Source organism: Oncorhynchus tshawytscha, linkage group LG12, assembly GCF_018296145.1.
Source record: "Oncorhynchus tshawytscha isolate Ot180627B linkage group LG12, Otsh_v2.0, whole genome shotgun sequence".
Taxonomy (NCBI): domain Eukaryota; kingdom Metazoa; phylum Chordata; class Actinopteri; order Salmoniformes; family Salmonidae; genus Oncorhynchus; species Oncorhynchus tshawytscha.
The window spans coordinates 21,229,439-21,244,067 of NC_056440.1; the positions used below are offsets into that span (position 1 = coordinate 21,229,439).

A 14,629-nucleotide genomic window follows, 5' to 3' on the forward strand; every position below is an offset into this window, starting at 1 on the left:
CACTCCCACCTCTCCTTCCCCACAGCTGGGTCTGTGGGTCTGGCACACTGAGAGCATGTGGCTTTGCTAGCACCAGGCATACGGGCAAGCAGCAGGCACAACGTCAACAGGGAAGAGGAGGCTGGATGAACGCTAGACATGGTAATGCAGGCCTTGAAACTGGAGAGAAAATAGGCCTGATAGAATAGAATTATAGGCCTTATACTGTATCAGGCCTAATAAAATAGAGCCAGGCCTATTGGAATATAGTCTTGGCTCCCAGGCTTTGCTCAAGGTGAGTTGAAAGGCTCTGACAGAGGCTTAATAGAATATAATAATGACTCAACCTAATATCAGGCCTAATAGAATATTATATTGAGCCTAATAGAATGAATGACATGTTCAAAAAAGTACTCCAAAAGCACAGGGCCAGTAGGCCTCATTTAAGATGTTAGGGTGGCAGGTAGCCCAGTGGTTAGAAGTGTTGGGCCAGTAACTGAAAGGTCACTGGTTTGAATCCCCTATGTGAAAAATCTGTCGATGTTCCCTTGAGCAACTTAACCCACATTTTGGGTTGCTCTGTATAAGAGTGTAGGCTAAAATGTAAGTGTAATGTTACTAATTGGTTCAGTTTCCTTACGAAGCCCTTATATAACAATTATAATTCCCCTGTGTGATAAAGAAGAATCTTTAATGAGGTATCTTAAATATGTTCCTACATAACATGTGTGATGTTTGTGTTTCTTGTTCTTTCCCCATAGCTACTTGTTTCAGTGAGTGAGAGGATACGACTAGGCCTACATCCTCTGCACATTCTGCCTGTAATGCACTGAATGCCCAGGCTGTTATCTCACTAATGAGTTGAAGCGCACTCTGATTTCAATTTATAGTATCATTTTGTACCCTTGAATGTTGGATAACAGGGATGTTTATGCCTACACCCAGTCTCTTGGTTTGATGGTTCATTTACATGAACCCCCAGCACACACATACACCATTTGAGTAGATTTCTACTTTTATTCATGTATATATACACATATAAAAAAATAAGGACATATGTACAATGATAATAAATATCGACATGTTTTTACAAGCAAAATAATTTACTTAACATCCTTTCAAAAACATTAAAAGATTGGGAACAAACAGACAGAGGAACTTTTGCAACTTAAAGCCAAAAAGGAAATTAATAATAATAATATTAATGAAAAACAACAGAATAAAAAGGCTTAGATGAGAAGATTGTGGAAAGCGTTGTTTATGACCGGCAGAGTGTAATCTCCAAAAAGGCAGTAACTGCTCATTTGGTCCAAAATGAGTTCATGTCATTTCTGCTACATTGCTTAATCATGTGGACAAGTATCCTGCCTCTATTGTATTGTGTTTTGGAGAACATAGGGGTCATGTTAGTAGTAACTGCATAAAGTTACTGTTAAACCAAGGTAAATAAAAGCCTTTTTTCTCAGATCCACGCTATGAGCAGTTACTGCCTTTTTGCTATATAGATCCAGATTGTGCCTTACATCACTTTTGTGAGTTTGATGGATCATTTTCTTCTAAGAGAGTTTTATGACATATCAGACATAATGTCCAAGGATTTTTTTAAATACATAATTATAAGACAAATCAGTTAAATATCTATACCAATCTTAATAGCTCCTGTAGCTTGAATTCACAGCAATGTTAATAGATTGTAAAGTGTCTGAACCAGTGCTTGGTAACATATTCAATCTACAGATATTAAATGGATGTATAAATATTTAAGATTTTATATCAAACCTCAGATCATGAAATCACGAGTTATCATTTGGTTAAAAGGAAGTTGCTTTGCTTGGTTGGTCCTATGACGCTCTGATGATTTGTTTACTTTCTCATGTGCTAGGAAGTCAGGGATCGGCTTCAGTAGATTACTACTGACATCTAAACAGGATGTTGACCATCCACAAGCTTGTTGCCTTCTGAAGAAAATTAATCTCTAAATAAAATATGCAGGAAAGTTCCAGGCATGAGAGTTCTTTGAACTGAAGTTGGACAGACTGTTGAAACTTAAATATTGAAGTGGAATAATAAAATAATATCTAATAATACACCTTTTCAAAAAAGCAACTGCAGTCTACTTTGGCTTATCCGAAGGTGAAGAGGCACAGCGAAAGTAAACATGTTAAGAAGATGGACAAGTCCTTAACAACTCTTAATCATAAATTACACTTTTTTTTAGTAGAAAACATTAGTGTCTGCAAAAGTTTGAAACATGATACACTTCTTTTACAATTATGATCATGTCATCAGAGATGTGTACAGTACATTTGCAGAGAGGATCATGCAACACTAGGATGAACTAACCACTGATGGCCAAGTAAGTACCTCTTCAACCCAGGGATCATTACAATATTCTACATCCCCTTCAGCTGTCTCTAGTATACATTTTGGTGAGAAAGAAAGAAACATCGTACTCCTCTTGTTCCTCCTTTGTGTTGTGTTGTTCTCTGGTCCCTGCAGATGTGTCACAAAGCCACCCCTGGAAGACAAAGCACATGAAGAGGAACAGGTTAGAGTGGGCACACATAGTGATATATAGTCCCTGCAGCAGTAGATTTAATTGTATATGCAAGGCTGTAAAACTTGATCGTGGCAGTTCTTTTTCTGGCTAGGTCTTTGGGTGTCTCTCAGGCTGGTCCCAGATTTGTTTGTACTGTCTTGCCAACTCCTACATCAACTCCCACGCCAAGTCATAACAATGACCTAGTAGTTGGAATGACAGCACAAACAGATCTGGGATCAGGATAGGTGTCTGTAGGCTTTCAGAGAGAGACAGCGAGCGAGCCATACCTCTGATTGATGAGCCTCTGATCGCTCTCTGGAGCCGTTGGTTTGTCACAGGCCATTCATCTATCTTCCATCTGTTGTCTGCTTGTCCCTCTAACAGCACAGGCAGTGTGGGTTTACAGTTCAGTGTCCATCCTTCTCTCTGAATTCAGGCTTTCCACAGTAGCGCCAGGTCATTCTCTGGACATCGGTAGGTAGGTAGGTGGGTGGGGTTTAGGGAAATAAGGGGTTATTAAAGGGTGTGTCTAGGACAGGTACAGTGCTGTGGCCCGTCCCCTCCAGGACACACTACTACATCCACCAGGTTAGGCATTCAGGGCAGTGCAGGGGAGGGAGGGCTTCTTTTGGCAGTTCAACCCATCCACCACCCCCGCCCTTACACATACATATTATAAAGCACTTGTTGAGACATCCACTGCAGTCGCAACAGTTTAGTGAGAGTTGACCTACATTCCCCCGTGCCATCCCCACTACATGACTGAAAGCAATGCCTTCGTCTCATCTCAAATTCAGAATAATAAGTCAATGTGCTGTTGTAGGTTCTGTTGTGGGATTATGTCAAACAAAAATGTCCATAATCATATCACAAGGAAGTGTATCTGAATGGGTTTAACTGAAATTCCCATGAACCACTTGTGTAAATGTGTAGTGCAGTTATTGTAAAAGTAGTACTAAAAACTATTTACTAGTGTGGAGGTTATTTGGGGAGATATCTACCTTGAGCAGGGATAGGAGAGGTTTGTACATGCTTCTCTCACATTCTCATTCACAGAGGGGTGCTTTAAAGCCATTGGTCTCCATTTGTTGCTTCTGTAGTCCGTAAGACATAGAAAAACAACACATAAAAAAATGTCTTAATTTAAATTGTCACAATATATCAATGTGGCAGGGATTGAAGACTTTCTCAGAGGAAAGACTGACAAGGTAAAAAAAAAGTACAAATCGAGCCGAGAAAGTCCAATTGAGAGTTTGTCCTTCATGTAAACCCTCTGTCTTTCACACAAAGCTCCCTTCATTTTCTCTCTCTTCATCCCTCCCTTTCCTTCCCAGGTTTTACCCCCGGAGAGAGGAACGTGATTGTCGTCTTGCTTTTGAGATTAATTTGTCTTTTATGTGACTCTCTCACTCTCTTTGCTCACAAATACAAAATCGACTCCCATACTCCCATGTTAAGTGTAGAAAGCGCAAAATTCTCCAACAGAACAGAAAAAAGGCAAGCCAGCTCCTCCATCTTTCAGTCAGTCGACTCGTACTGCTTGATTATTGGATGATTGGTATAGCGCTGAAGCTACAATCTTGTCATGAGTTCTTGGTCCTCTCTTATCATGAAGCAGTGCTCTCAGGAAACCTTTCCATTTGTTTGACTGCCATGCTTGAGGTGTAGGCCCTCTGCGTTCAATTGTCTTTAAATACAGAATTTACATAGCTTGAGACTTGCACAGCGAAAGCAAGTTAAACTGCTGAAGAAGTTAAAATGTGACAGCCAGTCTGGCATATGGAACACAATAATAACAGGAACGGATGGAACACAATAATAACAGGAGCGGATGGAACACAATAATAACAGGAGCGGATGGAACACAATAATAACAGGAGCGGATGGAACACAATAATAACAGGAGCGGATGGAACACAATAATAACAGGAGCAGATGGAACACAATAATAACAGGAGCGGATGGAACACAATAATAACAGGAGTGGATGGAACACAATAATAACAGGAGCGGATGGAACACAATAATAACAGGAGCGGATGAAACACAATAATAACAGGAGCGGATGAAACACAATAATAACAGGAGCGGATGGAACACAATGATTACAGGAGCGGATGGAACACAATGATTACAGGAGCGGATGGAACACAATGATTACAGGAGCGGATGGAACACAATAATAACAGGAGCGGATGAAACACAATAATAACAGGAGCGGATGGAACACAATAATAACAGGAGCGGATGGAACACAATGATTACAGGAGCGGATGAAACACAATAATAACAGGAGCGGATGGAACACAATAATAACAGGAGCGGATGCTGATGAATATTCGGCGTGTGTGTCACATCACATGCTCTGTGCTAAAAGCGTCTTCTGCCAGTCACAGAGTCAGCCAAACGAGCATTGGCAGAAGGAGAGAGAAAGAAAGAGCATGGTGACAGTGGAGCCGAGAAAGAGAGAGAGAGGAGGGAGGTAGGTTAGTTGCCGTTCGTTGTCTCTTGTTTTGTTTTTTCATTACGGCAGGCGTGGAGAAAGACTACACAGACGACTCTTCAGGGTTGGCGTCAGGCAGCACGCTCCTCTGCTGCAGGGTCCGACGCAGCTCCTCCTTGAAGGGGCTGGAGTAGTCGTTTCCGCCCCCGCCCAGCCCTCCTCCACCAGAACCACCCCCGCTAACCCTCTCCTCCCCGGCCGAGCTCAGGTTGAGGCGGATGTAGCCGTTGCTGCCGGAACCCCTGATGTTGGTAAGGCTGAGCCGGCTGGGGGAATGGATGGGCTGGCCGGGGATGGTGCTGGGAGACGCTGTTGGAGCGTGGTGGTGAGACTGGCTGCTGGGGCACAGGGCGTGGCCCGGAACGATCTTCAGCGAGCCGTCTGAGTAGTAGTAGTTGGCGCCCGTCTCCCAGAAGCGGTCCTCGTCGCTGGGCATTTTGCTGGGCACGAAGGTGGGTGGCTCCTTGGGCAGGGTGATGGGGTAGACCAGGGTGCTCTCCAGAGGTTTCATGTCCGCCCCTTTACCTAGGGCCAGCTTCAGACGTCTCCTCAGATACAGAGCTGCCACCAATAGTAATAAACAGGCGGCCCCCAGGGTGATCACCAACACCCAGAACAGACCCATGCTGCCGTCAGGGGCCCGGGCCGCCATGACCACAGGGGAGCTGGCCACCACCGACACCTGGTAACGCTCCATCTGAAACTTGACCCCCTGCTCTTCGGAGTAGCACACGTAGCGTCCCGCGTGCACTGGCATGGCGTTGGGGACCACCAGAGCCTTCAGGGCCTGGTCAAAGCGTGGCCCTCCGGCCTCCTCGTCTCCTAGCTGCAGCTCACGGTCGTTGAGGACCCAGGAGGGCTGGGCCAGGTTGGACACCAGCTGGCAGGGCAAAACCATGTCTGATTCTACCACTACTGTCACATTCCTCAGCCGAGAGTTGTCTGGAAGAGAGAGGGTATGTGTTAGCCAAGATGTGTTAACCAAGATGTTTATATCCTGAACTCTAAATTCAACTCATCAACTCTAAGTTCAATTGAGTTAAATTCACTCTATTAGATTTAAATGATCAACTCTTAGTTCAACTCAACAAAAAAATGATCAATTCTAAGTTCAACTCCATTCAACTGGTGGTGATAGCTGTAGTAACCAGCTATCACCACCAGGGGCCACCAGTCCAGTTTCTTTTTCCCACTCACCAGGGCTGGGGATGGCCACAGGCTTGTCAAATTTGGCTTTGCCCCTACTGAATCTCTCCAGCATCAGATCTTGGGATAGGGAGGAGGTAGACCTGTGGGAACAGAGAGCACAGAGAACAGGCATTAATAACATGTATTTCTGCTATACTGTCTGAGAAGCCTCCATTGAGCTGCTGGCACAGTTAGACCCAGCCCACAGAGCAGGGGCAGAAGGGAGAGGAGGGGGGGCGAAGGGGGGAAGCAGAACCCCTGAGCAGGGGCAGAGGGGAGAGGCAGACATGCTCACCCGCGGTGGAGGTCGATGCGGACACAGGCGCGGCCCTCGCTGTCCCAGGCGCAGTAGGGGTCCCGGGACAGAAGGCAGTCTGGCTGCGACTGATAACGGCTGCAGTTAGCCAAGGGCAGCTGGAGCACTTCTGAACGTGAGCCAATGTACAAGTACTTCTGCAGACATAGAGAGAGAAAGAGGGAGAGAGAGGGGTGGAGACAAGAGGGTAAAAAGAGAGTGGGGAGAGAAAGAGAGGGTGGGAAATTTAAAAAGAACAATTCAGAGAGAGGGCAGCAGAGATAATAGGATAATCATTCTAAATTACAATAACATTTTGTTCTGCTGGAGAGAAGAGTTTGTTATGAAATCGCTGGCCATGAAAAGCCTGGTTTAGTTAGATAAGGATCAGCATGAGTGTAATGCCAGTCAACATGTGAGTGTAATGCTGTGAAACAGAGGTGATGAGTAGGGCCAGGAGTCACATGGTAATCTGATAGGATAATGGTGATGAGTAGGGCCAGGAGTCACATGGTAATCTGATAGGATAATGGTGATGAGTAGGGCCAGGAGTCACATGGTAATCTGATAGGATAATGGTGATGAGTAGGGCCAGGAGTCACATGGTAATCTGATAGGATAATGGTGATGAGTAGGGCCAGGAGTCACATGGTAATCTGATGGGATAATGGTGATGAGTAGGGCCAGGAGTCACATGGTAATCTGATGGGATAATGGTGATGTGTAGTCACATGGTCAGAGAAGACTCTTGTCTCCAGTGATGGCCTATGTGTAAGTAAGCATTGTCCAAGCCAGAACGGCCCATAGGTAAGGACAGTTTCTGTAGTGTGAGAAAGCTTGATGCACATATACACCTTCTCGGTCTGTCTATGTGTAAAGCTGGGGAAAACTCCAGACCCTAGCGATGGTCCATGATGGTGTAAGGCCAGGGATACTTCCTGGGCTTAGTGACAGTCAACTATATGGGTGGCAGGGTACCCTAGTGGTTAGAGCGTTGGACTAGTAACCGCAAGGTTGCAAGTTCGAATCCCCGAGCTGACAAGGTACAAATCTGTCGTTCTGCCACTGAACAGGCAGTTAACCCACTGTTCCTAGGCCATCATTGAAAATAAGAATTTGTTCTTAACTGACTTGCCTAGTTAAATAAAAAGGTAAAAATATGGAGGGCTGGGGAAAACTCTTGTGCCTAGTGTATGGTTGCAAAATCACTGGAACGTTCAATAAATTGAACTTTTTCCAAAATTCTGGTTGGAGGAATCAGGAGGGAATAAACAGGAAATCCAGAATCTTCCAACCAGGATTTCTGGAAAACCAGGGAATTTATTGAAACCCTAGCCAAATGTTGAGTGTTACCTTGGTGTGAGAGATGGTTAGGCTGTCCACTGGCTGGGGAGAATCAAACAGCTGTATCTCTTCAATCACATGGGCCTCCGAGCCAAAGATCACTACCCTCTGTAACCAGCCGTCTGCTACAGGAGGAGAGGAGAGGGGGAGGGGAAAAGGAGAGAAAAGAGGGCAATGGAAGAGAGTAGGAGAAGAGAGGAAACGCAGAGAAGAGAAAAGAGGATAGGACGATATGAGAGAACAGATGGAAAGAGGAGAGGAGGAAAGATTGTGGAAGGAAAAGAGAAGAGGGAATACAGAGGAAAGGTAGGAGGCAGAAGTTGGTAAGATGAGAGGAGAGAGATGTATAATGTCAGAATATTGTACTGTAGTTTTATATATGGGTGGTATTGTGAACAAGGTTACATCCCCGGCTTTGAATGGCGATTGAGCTGCTGCTGCCGGCGGTGTGACTTTGTGTGTCTGTCTGGGTGTATGAGGCTTTTATGAGCAGAGATGTGCTGTGTGTGTTGCACCTGCCCTGCCTCCCACACTCACCACAGTGGGACTGTTAAGGATAATGTTAGGGACTGACCCTGCACACTACAGGAGCCCGGCACAGAGCAGAGCAGCAAAACACACACACACACATCATGCTCCTCTCTCGTTGTGTCGGGAATTTCGGCTAATCCCCCAATCCCATCCTCTGTTTCTAACCGCCCTCGCCAGATTTGTTCTCTCGGCATAAGCTATCGTCCTGCTGCAGTTAATAGCTAATCAAGCCTGCAGCCCAATTGGCAGTGTGTACATCTGCCAAGGGCCCCATTGAGTATGTGCTGTGAAGCACAGCAGCAGGGAGCCTGCCAGGCTACTGAGCCCATCGTCACTCTGACAGTTATGGGCCTCCAACACACCGCAGGCACAGTAAGGGAAACACTGCAGTGAGTGGAATTATAAATAGCTAGTAGGCTATTATAAGTAGCTAGTAGGCTATTATAAATAGCTAGTAGGCTATTATAAGTAGCTAGTAGGATATTATAAATAGCTAGTAGGCTATTATAAGTAGCTAGTGGGAAGTACTGTAGTTGGAGTAAGATGAAGTTGTCCTGAAACTGCCTGAACACTGATCTCTTGTAAATTGTGGGTCTTGTTTTTTGGGGGAGATTGGGGGTAAAGTAAATTGATCGTACATCGGTGGTTCAGAGCAACGTCTCTAGCATATTTAGTGAGCATACCGGGTTCATCTGGGCCCTGTCAGAAGGTACCATAAACATACCTACTGTATATTCATCATTGGTAGGTACTTATAGAGCATGTTGTATTCCCTGTCAGTGGTTACCTGTTCCTATGAACAGCATATAGTTATACATAGTTACAGTGCCTTCAAAAAGTATTCATACTACTTGACTTATTTTGTTGTGTTACAGCCTGAATTCAAAATTGATTTAATATATGTTTTTTGTCACCCATCTACACACAATACCCCATCATGACAAAATTAATACATGTTTTTAGAAATGTTAGCAAATGTATTGAACATGAAATATCTCATTTACAAAAGTATTCACACCCAGAACTCAGACTCAGAATCACCTTTGGCAGCGATTACAGCTGTGAGTCCAACCTGTACCATAGATTTTCAAGCTGATTTAAGTCAAAACTGTAACTAAGCCACTCAGGAACATTCAATGTCGTCTTGGAAAGCAACTCCAGTGTATATTTGGCCTTGTGTTTTAGGTTATTGTCCTGCTGAAAGGTGAATTAATCTCCCAGTGTCTGGTGGAAAGCAGACTGAACCAGGTTTTTTTTTTATCTTGAAAAACTCCCCAGTGCTTAACGAATACAAGCATACCCATAACATGATACATCTACCACTACGTTGAGTGGTACTCAGTAATGTGTTGTATTGGATTTGCCCCAAACATAACAGGACAAAAAAGAGAATTGCTTTGCCACATTTTTTGCAGTATTACTTTCGTGCCTTGTTGCAAAAATATTGCATGTTTTTCAATATTTCTTATTCTGTACAGGCTTCCTTCTTTTCACTCTGTCAATTAAGTTAGTATTGTTGATCCATCCTCAGTTTTCTCCTATCACAGCTATTAAACTCTGTAACTGTTTGAAAGTAACCATTGGCCTCATGGTGAAATCCCTGAGCGGTTTACTTCCTCTTCTTTGTGGTTGAATCTGTATTTGAAATTCACTGCTCGACTGAGGGATCTTACAGATAATTGTATGTGTGGGGTACAGAGATGAGGTAGTCATTCAGAAATCATGTTAACTACTATTATTGCACACAGAGCGATTCCATGCAACTTTATTATGTGACTTGTTAAGCAATTAAGCACATTTTTAATCCTGAACTTATTTAGGCTTGCTATAACAAAGTGGTTAAATTCTTAAATTTAGACATTTCATATTTTCATAGAAAATTAATTTGTACAATTTTCTATAAATATAATTCCACTTTGACATTATGGGGTATTGTGTTTAGGCCAGTGACACAAAATGTAAGCCATTTTAAATTCAGGCTGTAACACAACAACATTTTGAAAAAGTCAAGGGGTATGAATTCTTTCTGAAGTCACTTTACCTGCACCAATGAACAGTATATAGTTGTATAGTTATATAGTTGTATATAGTTATCTGTGACTGTGAACAGTATATAGTTGTATAGTTATATAGTTGTATATAGTTATCTGTGACTATGAACCGTATATAGTTGTATAGTTATATAGTTGTATATAGTTGTATAGTTATATAGTTGTATATAGTTATCTGTGACTGTGAACAGTATATAGTTGTATAGTTATATAGTTGTATATAGTTATCTGTGACTATGAACCGTATATAGTTGTATAGTTATATAGTTGTGTATATAGTAACCTGTGCCAATGAACAGCATGTTGTATGCACGCTGGTCCAGGGAGCTGACCCGGTCCACTGCCAAGCGGGTGAAGTTGATGCCCTTGGTGAGCAGTAGGGGGCGAGCCTGAGCCTTCTCCTCCATCAGAGGGTGCTTCTTGGCAAAGTTGAGAGTGGCGTCTGGCAACTGAAGAGAGCTGTTGTAGCCGTTCTCCCTATGCCAGCTTGTAATGCACTGCACCGTGAAGAAGAAAGGAGAGAAGACAGAGAGGAGAGAGAGGGAACAGAGAGAGGTGAGGGAGAGAGAGAGGGAACAGAGAGAGGTGAGGGAGAGAGGAAGAAACAAGGAATGTTGTTAGTTGTAGGACAGGCTGGCATCGCTTGTTGGCTCTAATCGCTCTCCAGACTCCCTTCTCCCTGTCCAACTCACTCTCCATTCCTCCACTATACCCCTTCTTCATCCCTCTCTCCTTTTGTCTCTCCCTCCACCCTCCCCCCTCCCTTCACCCTCCCCCTCCTCCCCCACCGCCCCTTCATCCATCACTCACCGCTCCGGGCCGTGGGCTGGGGACAGTGCCAGTGTATCGTCCCCATCTCTGGGAGCCCTCTCTGTACTCCTTATAGGGGCCGTCAAACACCTTCTTTACCTCCCCTATCTGGTACTGACACACCGCTGACACATCCACATCACCCCTGGGACAGGAGACAACAACAAAAAAATGGGCTTAAGATGATCAAATCAAATTTTATTTGTCACGTGACGAATAGAACAGGTGTAGACCTTACCGTGAAATGCTTACTTACAAACCCTTAACCAGTTCAAGAAATAGAGCTACGAAAAGATTTACTAAATAAATTAAGTACACTTTTTTATACAAGTAACACAATAAAATAACAATAACGAAGCTATATTTTTAATTTTTTTATTTAACCTTTATTTAACTTGGCAAGTCAGTTAAGAACAAATTCTTATTTTACAATGACGGCCTACCCCGGCCAAACCCACCCCTAACCCGAACGACGCTGGGCCAATTGTGCACCACTCTATATACAAGGGGTGTCACGCCCTGACCGTAGAGAGCTTTTTATGTCTCTATTTTTGGTTTGGTCAGGGTGTGATTTGGGTGGGCATTCTATGTTCATGTTTCTATGTTTTCTATTTCTTTGTGTATGGCCAGGTATGGTTCTCAGTCAGGGACAGCTGCCTATCATTGTCTCTGATTGGGAATCATACTTAGGTAGCTTTTTTCCCCTCCTTCTGTGTGGGATCTTGTTCTTCGTTTGTGACCAGGTATTTTGCACTATGAATCTGTTCGGTCGTTGTTTTCGTTATTGTTTAATTTAGTCTAAAAGCTTCACTTCAACAATAAATATTATGTGGAACTCAAGGAACGCTGTGCCTAGGTCTCATCCTTCTGACGACACCCGTTACAAGGGGTACAGGTACCGAGTCAATGTGTGGGGTTACAGGTTAGTCGAGGTCATTTGTATATGTAGGTAGGCATAAAGTGACTATGCATAGATAATAAACAGTGAGTAGCAGCAGTGTAAAAACAAAGGGGGGGTCAATGTAAATAGTCCAGGTGGAAAGGGGGCAGCAGGTAGCCTAGTGGTAAGAGCATCGGGCCAGTAACCGAAAGGTTGCTGGATTGAATCCCCGAGCTGACAAGGTAAAAATCAGTTTTTCTGCCCCTGAACAAGGCAGTTAACCCACTGTTCCCCAGTAAGCTGTCATTGTAAATAAGAATTTGTTCTTAACTGACTTGCCTAGTCAAAAAAATGTTTTTTAAAATGAATTGTTCAGCAGTCTTATGACTTGGGGGTAGAAGCTGTTGAGGAGACTTTTGGACAAAGACTTGACGCTCCGTTACCACTTGCCTTGCGGTAGCAGAGAGAATAGTTTATGACCTGGGTGACTGGATTCTTTGACAATGTTTGTGGCCTTCCTCTGACACCACCTAGTATATGGATGGCAGGAAGCTTGGCCCCAGTGATGTACTGGGCCGTACGCACTACACTCTGTAGTGCCTAACGGTTGGAGGCCGAGCAGTTGCCATACCAGGCGGTGATGCAACCGGTCAGGATGGTGCAGCTGGATCTGAGGACCCATGCTAAAGCATTTCAGTCTCCTGAGGGTAAAATGTGTTGTCTTGCCCTTTTCATGACTGTCTTGGTGTGTTTGGACCATGATAGTTTGTTGGTGATGTGGATACCAAGGTACTTGAAACTCTGGACCCGCTCCACTGCAGCCCTGTCGATGTTAATGATGGCCTGTTTGGCCCTCCCTTTCCTGTAGTCCACGATCAGCTCCTTAGTCTTGCTCACATTGAGGGAGAGGTTGTTATTAGCTAGGTGTGTTGTTTCTGTAGTAATTTTACATTGTCTGTTTGTATGACATAGGATGATGGTTGTGTTTTATTAGGAGAGAATAACTTATTTTTTATATAACAGAATTGGAAAAGTCCATCCCAGGATGTTGGTGGCACCTTAATTGAGGAGGATGGGCTCGTGATAATGGCAGGAGCGGAATAGGTGTAATGGAATCAAGCTCGTGGTTACTATGTATTTTATGCCATTCCATTAGCGCCGTTCCAGACATTATAATGAGCCGTCCTCCCCTCAGCAGCCTCCACTGAAGTCCAATTATATACAGAGAAGACACATTAGCTGACTCAAGGCTAGTAAAACTGTAATTTTGGGTATAAAATAATATCTTTAAAAGAACTGGAAAAGTTTATAGACTTAGAAGTCACGCCAGGCCAGTGTTAGCAAAAGTGCTAAGTTGGACAGAGAGATTCTCTTTGGCACATCTAACTCCCTGGCAGTGCTATTGTGTCCGCGTCCCAAATGGCATCATATTCCCTATATTGTGCACTACTTTTGACCAGGGCTCACAGGGCTCTGTTTAAAAGTGTTGCACTATTTATGGAATAAGAGCCATTTGGGGACGCAGACAAACGCTATTCTCTTTGGCACATCGACTCCCTGGCGTTAAGTGTTATTGTGACTCACCACTGGGCGTGGAAGATGCCATAGAAGGTGGTGGTGCGCCAGTCGATGCCTGGCAGGGTGAAGACTTCCCGCAGGTTGTTGAAGGTGACGTGGCGTTCAGGGAGAGAACACACCAGCCTGGCCTTCTGGAAGGTGGTCCACTTCTTCTGCAGGGTCCTGGTGCCCCCCAGATCACCCTAAGAGGAGAGACACATGGTCAGTCTAGGGACAGGAGTCAGAAGAGGTGCCATAACGCCAGTAGGGTGTAAAAATCTCTTTACTTCCATAATATTTGCTGATGGTTTTTGACGGAATGGGGTGAGAAGAGTGAGATCACCCTTCTGTGATAAACAGATAGACTGGGGATAGAGGAGTTAGGACGTAGTCTAGGGAAAGGAGTTCATCCAGACCACCAGGAAAAACAACGGGTCGTATAATGCAATGATAGTGGATGGTCAACTCTGAGCTCATAACTCGTAACTTCTCCTGATAACCATTGAACCCTAATAAGGATAGAACTGGGTGAGAGGAGTGATTTTAAAGAAAGAGTACAACGGAAGTGTGTGTGTCTCAGTGTAAATAGCCAGTGTGTGTGTGTGTCAGAACCACAATGTCCTAACAATTCACCAGAATGTCCTGACAAGGTAGGAAAACAAGAACATTTTTGAAAAGTCAGGACTTTTTTCATGTCCTGAATGTATTAAAATGCAATTTTATGCTTAAGGGTGAGGTTTAGGGTTTGGGGTTAGAAGGGCTAGAGTTTGGAGTTAGAGTTAGAGTTAGGATAAGGATTAGGTTAAGGTTAGGATAAGGATTAGGTTAAGGGTTAAGGTTAGGTATGGTTTAGGGTTAAGGTTAGTAGTTATGATAAGGGTTAGGTTAAGGGTTAAGGTTTAGGGTTAGGAGTTAAGATAAGGGCTAGGATCAGGATCAGGTTTAGGGT

The 14,629-nt window shown here is 43.9% G+C and overlaps 1 protein-coding gene across 3 annotated transcripts in view; it reads right to left on the minus strand.

Annotated features, from left to right (window-relative positions):
• Nucleotides 1-982: 982 nt before the first annotated feature.
• Nucleotides 983-14,629, minus strand: part of LOC112262700 (semaphorin-4C-like) — a 116,870-nt gene continuing 103,223 nt past the window's right edge. The window contains exons 9-17 of one of the 3 annotated variants that reach the window (XM_042331441.1): nt 13,708-13,883; nt 11,244-11,388; nt 10,717-10,930; nt 7,861-7,976; nt 6,508-6,665; nt 6,222-6,313; nt 3,523-5,966; nt 2,809-2,985; nt 983-2,497 (exon numbers count right to left, since the gene is read on the minus strand). In XM_042331441.1, the coding sequence (XP_042187375.1) occupies nt 5,068-5,966; nt 6,222-6,313; nt 6,508-6,665; nt 7,861-7,976; nt 10,717-10,930; nt 11,244-11,388; nt 13,708-13,883 (1,800 nt within the window). In that variant the 3' untranslated portion in view covers nt 983-2,497; nt 2,809-2,985; nt 3,523-5,067. Of the gene's footprint in view, nt 2,498-2,808; nt 5,967-6,221; nt 6,314-6,507; nt 6,666-7,860; nt 7,977-10,716; nt 10,931-11,243; nt 11,389-13,707; nt 13,884-14,629 lie in introns of all 3 variants that reach the window. The other 2 variants (XM_042331442.1, XM_042331440.1) reach the window with 2 other exon arrangements.